We start from the raw sequence: 6,672 nt of genomic DNA, 5'->3' as shown, positions 1-6,672 counted from the left end.
CAGGATGCGTTTTTTCGGCAAAACGACGCATTGTGACGGAATGCAGTTAACGCTAGTGTGAAAGTAGCCTTATTATCCTACAACTGTCGCTGGAATAGTTATTCCTGGCAGACACGACTACATGAAATCCTGGCAAAGCCCATATAAAAGGTGTAATACAGTCATGGTAGCAGAAAAAAGACCAATAATAACACTGTGTTCCCCAGAAGAAAGGAGCTATTGCTATTTATTTATTTAGATACATGTTCTGAGATGCGTCAGCTATTATTCTCAGGTAGCAATTTGGTTCTTCAGGAGTGACAACAAGCCACAAGCTCCCTGAGCATGGAGTGATGCTCCTACTGTGCCATCTGATGTCCATTGAGAAAGGAGGCGATCTGAATCATGCAATTATCAAGAAATCCAGAAATCACAAAGCCATTATAAATATGCAGAATATAATGAAATGTAGCTTGAAATAAGATTATTAAACAGAATCACATCATAGGTTCTTAATGCTTTGGCATGGATAAAAGATGCTGACTATAACAATGACTCTATCAGTGACAGTGGGTTACTTCATCTAAGGACATCTATGCTTGTGCTATTTACTGCATACCACTTTTATAGAAAAATCATCCTAGGAAAATGTGTCCCAGATACTGGCTGTGTGTGCTTCAGACAGACTGTGTCTTCCAAGGACTCCTGGCTTCTCTGAGGGATCTGTCATAAGGTAAACCTGCAAAGAAAGAATTCCGGAGCTGACAGTTAATGAAAAGGACAATGAGAGACACAGATAAGAAGAGAAGGAGAAACAGGACGATATAAGTCATCAGATCAGGTTTGTTGATCTCCCCTTCCTTCAGGACCCTGGCTGTAGACATGTAGAAGGCTGAGGAGCTGACAGGTCTCTGAGTACTGCTCAGGTACGGAGTGTTAGTCTGGAGCATGACCTGGGCTTCAGTAGCACTGCTAGAGTTTAGCAGCATCTCTCCATACATGATCATAGTGAGAAGATGCTCTTCAAAGACATTCAGTGCGCCAGAAAACCTGAGAAATTGTCATCTTTCCAAAAACTCTTCTAAATTACACAAATCCAGATGCATTTTACAGGAAGCAGCTCATTGAGAAGTCTGATTCGATCAAGAGATTGTATTCCAAGTAATCCTGAAGATTGTGGAGGATTTTCCTCTAAAATCTTTCACTGAAGCCTCCCAAATATAATGATCAACTTAGAAATATTCTCCTTTAAATTTCAACTCCAGGGATGATTTGTGTTTATCAATGGAAACATAGAAGGACCCAGAAAAAGCTGCTGAGAACATCCTGTGGTGGCCAGGCAGGTGTGTGCCCCTTCAGTAGAGCACTACAGCAGGGGCACACAATGTCACATCCATCCAGTATGTCATACCCATGGTAGACAATAGCCAGCTCCTTCAGTAAATGCAGGGGCTTTTTTTCTACAGCCCCTCTATACTGCTGTGAATTGTTCCTTCTGATGTAATCCAAGTGGTGATGGTGAATAATCCAGAGACCCTGCTGGAACTAACATCTGATCTCCAAAGTTCCTGGTGTCAGGGAGCTGTGTGCTTTGCCAGCAGGCAGCAGGTCTGAGCAGGCAGTGTACACACTCATGGCTGGTGACCAGCAGCTAACACCCCAGCAGAAGCTCATTGCTTGCAGCAGGGGAGCTGTGTGCACCACAGTGCTGAATCTCTCTGGGCGATGTGATATCTCACAGTTTCCTGATATTAAAAGGAAATCGACATGGGGATTTAATCTCCTATTTGCTTTCGTGGTCCTAGCCTCCTATTACAGGAGGTCGGTAATGATTGGCAGCAGCACCAGCTCCAGATTGCCAATCAGTATGTTAATTCTAGTTAATCAAACTGCTTTTACATGGCCATTTAGATTTGGCTTGATGCCAGGCATTTCTAAATCTCTTACCTCCTCAGCACTTTGTAATACAGTAAATGGCCATGGTTTTCATACATATTTCTGTATCCTGCCAGAGATAAATGTGGTAAATTCTGTGTGCGGCGAGATAACGCAGCACTGCGTACAGCTTACATTCTGGATTTAATACCCACGCATAGAAATACAGTATTTTTATATCTCTTGTTATGCCTTAAGGTACAAATAACTCGCATATGTTCATCATTACCAATGTTATCCGTATGTTTCCTCATAATGTATGACTCAGAGAGTTAGAGTTGATTTACTCATTTTTCATAACTAATTAATCTGCTGAATATATTATCAAAAGCAACATGTCATCCTGAAATATTGTAATATACAGCTCTGGCAAAAATTAAGAGACCACTGCAAAATGTTGAGTTTGTCTGATTTTTGTCTGTATAGGTATATTTTTGAGTAAAATGTAGATTGTTCTTTTATGCTATAAACTTTTGACAACGTGTCTCTGAATTTCCAAGCAATACATTTTGTATTTTTTTCTGAAAAAGAGAAAAAGGTCAAAATTAAACAAAAAAAAACCCCAGTGCTTTCAGACCTCAAATAATGCAAAAAAAAGTCCATAATCATTTAGAAACAACAAAATGTTTTAAATCAGGAAGAGTTCAGAAATCAATATTATGTGGAATAACCATGATTTTTAATCACAGCTTTCATGCGTCTTGGCATGCTTTCCACCAGTCTTTCACACTGCTTCTGGCGCAAAAGTTTAAGCAGTTCTTTGTTTGATGGCTTGTGACTATACATCATCCTCTTGATTACTTTTGTAATCAGATGCAGATGTTTTCAGTGGGGTTCAGGTCTGGAGATTGGGCTGTTCATGACAGGGTTTTGAGGTGGTGGTCTCCTAATTTTTGCCAGAGCTGTATATAAAGTATACAGTAGGTAATACAGTATACACAAGCTTCATCATTCATGCACTATGTGGATAAAGTATTGGGACACACCACCTAACCAGTTACAGGAGCTTGCCACCTGATTCATGATGCCCAAACCACAGGCAGCATAAATCCGAGCCCGGCTGCACCATTGCAGTCAGTTATATTATTTTTTAATATTTTATTATACAGGAATCTGTCACCCCTAAGCCCACCAGCATCAGGGGCTTATCTGCAGCATTCTGTAATGCTGTAGATAAGCCCCCGATGTATCCTGCAAGATAAGAAAATACACAGGTCATATTATACTCACCCAGGGGCGGTCGCGGTGCTGTCTGGTCCGATGGGCATCGCGGTCCGGGTCTGGCGCCTCCCATCTTCATACGATGGCGTCCTCTTCTTTGCTTCTTCTTGTGGCTCCTGCGAAGGTGTAGTTTGTCTGCCCTGTGGAGGGCAGAGCAACGTACTGCAGTGCACAGGCACCAGGAAAGGTCAGAGAGGCTGCAGCCATCTTTGTTATGGTCGTGCAGTGATTGGCTTGGCCGCACAGCATCATCATGAGTATAAGAGACCTGGCGCTGCCCTGCTCGCCGCATTCATCTCCAGATTCAGCAAGTGTAGTGAGAGCTACTGCTGAGATATCGTCAGAATCGTGCTTTTAAGAGTTATCGTAGGGTCTGCAACTGTTCAGTCCACAACTACTGAGAAACCAACAGTCCTTTATAGGGCTAATTCATGGGTCCCGAGATTGCAGCGCTAGGCAGGCAGGGCACAGCATATCCACATCAGTCCACATATCCACACTGCTGCATATTTACTATATACCTAGCTGCAGTTTTAATTTTTTTTTTTTCAAAAATTCACCCAAAAGAAATTTATACAGTCTGTTATGTCAGACTGAGGCCTGGTGTATCTGTTTAAAAATCATAGTTTTGCAGGCATACGTAGCATAGTTCTGTGTGCTAGCCTTGTTCTACTCTTTTTTTCTTAATAAATTCACCCAAAAGGAAAAAAAAAATTTAATACAGTCTGTTATGTCAGGCTGAGGGCTGGTGTTTCTGTGTTTGAAAATTCGTAGCTTTGCAGGCATACTGATCAGATATAATTTAGCTCCAAATAAATACATTTGGGTTGAGCTTTTGAAATACTGCAGTAGTCCATTTAAAATTGGCAAGGCAAGGGGCAAGGGACAGGGAAGTGGATGTGATGCTGATGGTGCATGCAGACGATGAGGCCGTGGCCAAGCTGAAAGTGGGCCACAACAAAGACCCACATCTTCTCGCTCGACCTTCCTGTCCCAGTTTCTAGGGGACCGCAGCACACCACTATTGAAGCCAGAGCAGTCTGAAACGGTTGTTGGTTGAATAGCGGATAATGCTTCCAGTCACTTAACCACCACTACCACCACCATGTCTTCCATATGATCAAGTCTGAGTAGCCGTGAGTGTAGCACGGATATTCTTCACCCTGATCCTCCTTCCTCCCACCATGCCGAGTGCCCTGATACAACTGATCCCACACTTGGACACTCTGAAGAGCTGTTCAGTTTTCACTTTCAAGATTCCGGACTCTCGGTGGTCAACTTGAAGTGAGGACAGATGAGATCACATGTAGCGATGCCCAAAGCTTTGACCAGCCATGGTGACACAAAGGCGATGGTGGGAAAGTGTCACAAGAGGTGGAAGATGATGAGACACAATTGCCAGAAAGGCAGGAGGAGGAGCAGGGTGCGGATGTGGAAGACAAGGTGGTGGATGACATAGTGACTTACCCAACCTGGCAGGAGGACATGCAGAGTGAGGACAGCAGCACACATGGGAAAGGAGGCATATCACCCCAACAGGCAGGAAGAAGCAGTGTGGTTATTCTAACTATATACAGCACTGTTTTGTATTGAAAAAAATAAAAAATACAGGCCACATATTTGGCAGTGCGGTTTTTCCTTGACAGGCCTCATATATCTGCGTGCTCCAAGTTTGGGCATTTTAGGCCAGTTTTCCACTGTTTTTGCTGTCTGTTACTCTACTTATATACAGCACTATTTTGCAGACCCCCCAAAAAGTACAGGCCACATATTTGGCAGTGTGGTATTTCCGTGACAGGCCTCATATCTGCGTGCTCCAAGTTTTGGCATTTTAGGCCGGTTTTCCATTGTTTTTGCTGTCTGTTACTCTACTTATGTACAGCACTATTTTGCATAGAAAAATATACAGGCCACATATTTGGCAGTGTGGTATCGCTGTCAGACGTTTGATGTATTCGTGGCCTACAAATTGTGCAAATTCAGACCTACATTCTTCTGTATTTGCTTTCTGTTACCCTAGTTCGGTGCACTATTTTAGTTTAAAAAATTAATAAATACAGGCCACATATCGAACAGTGTGGTATCTCGGTAAAAATACTTATCTTTCAAGTTGTTATGGCTGCTTCATTACTGTCTTAAATGCTCCAATTACTACTACCACCATTATCATCTGCCTAGAGGCAGTCACTGCACACATAGAAAGTCTGAGGAGCAGAGTGGGAATGCTTGGGCGATGTTGTACTCTGTCTCTGTATTACGAAGGCGTTTGCTCCAGCCAGTAAAAGCGGTACTGCCAGAAAGCGAGGAGCCATGTGCCCAGTGAGCGAGGCACTGTGTGCTCCATGAACCTGAGTACAGAGCACGTGCGCAGTAGAGAGAGACAGTTCATGCTCCATGTTCAGCTTTGCTAAACAATAATTAAAGGGCACAGAGGAATGACAGAGGACGTTGGTACGGTCATCAGAGTACTCCCTCAGCATTTTCCCAAACTTTGAACTCCTTGTGAGAGTCCCCCACGCCTCAGGGCCAGGGCGATGGGAGGGTCTGAGAAAACTCTCCCTGAACTTTGTCAGTGTTCCACTGCCTCTGCTGGATTGTAGTTGTGTCTCTCTCATCTGTACTCCTTGCTTGGCCAATGAACTGTGACCTCTTCTGCCAGTGTTTTCAGATGGGAATTTTTTTTAATAATTCAGCAAGAAGGGCCCTATGGTCCTCCAATATTGTAGTACACCTGTCTGCCTCTGGAATAAGAGATATAAAGTTGTCCTTGTAGCATGGGTCTAGAATTGTCAACAATCAGTATTGCCTGTCAACTAAAATTTTGAGAACTCGAGGATGACAGGAAAGGAAGCGTAACATAAACTCAGCTATGCGTGCAAGACTGCTAACAGTCGATACTTCCGTGTCCTCACCAAGAGGACAACTGACCATGGACTCCTCCTCCTCCTTGTTCTCAGGCCTCCATGACTTTTGACAAACCTCAGTAATATCATTGTAAATACATCATTGTAAATACATTCCCCTGCAGTTTTTATCTCCCTCACCTCATTGTAGATTGTAAGTTGTCACGAGCAGGATCATTTTTTGGGGGATTTAATCATTGTTATTATTAATACTTAGTGTAGATTGTAAGCTGTCACGAGCAGGGTAGTTTTATTTCTGTTTAATTATTGTATTATTGTTATTGTTATTACTTAGGACTTTTGTGTTTTAAACTGTAAATATGTCGAAGGCTATATAAATAACTTTAAATATTAACATTAGAACACAGAGAAGCAGGATGGAGATCTTAATTATGGCGTCATTGACAATCACCACCTTGGTGAATTCCTCAAAGTTTTGGAAGATGCTACATATGTCTGACATCCATGTCCACTCCTGAGATCTTATATGTGAAGTCAGAACTGAATACAGACGGCCTTGTTGATGCTGATGGTCAACAACTGCCGTCTTCTGCTCACAAATCCTTTCCAAAATATGCAGTGTAGAGTTCCAATGCATGGAGGGGACATCACACACCAGTCGATGAGCCAGAAG

At 42.7% G+C, this 6,672-nt stretch overlaps 1 protein-coding gene across 1 annotated transcript; it reads right to left on the bottom strand.

Moving 5' to 3' along the window:
* Nucleotides 1–204: 204 nt before the first annotated feature.
* Nucleotides 205–1,963, bottom strand: SMIM32 (small integral membrane protein 32). Its single transcript, XM_077261177.1, has one exon. The coding sequence runs from the start codon at nt 984–986 to the stop codon at nt 657–659; it is 330 nt and encodes a 109-aa protein (XP_077117292.1). The 5' UTR covers nt 987–1,963; the 3' UTR covers nt 205–656.
* Nucleotides 1,964–6,672: the final 4,709 nt, after the last annotated feature.

This window comes from Ranitomeya variabilis, chromosome 5 (assembly GCF_051348905.1).
Source record: "Ranitomeya variabilis isolate aRanVar5 chromosome 5, aRanVar5.hap1, whole genome shotgun sequence".
NCBI classification, from domain to species: domain Eukaryota; kingdom Metazoa; phylum Chordata; class Amphibia; order Anura; family Dendrobatidae; genus Ranitomeya; species Ranitomeya variabilis.
The sequence above is the reverse complement of the archived record's forward strand: the minus strand, read 5'-3'. Positions and strand labels throughout refer to the sequence as shown.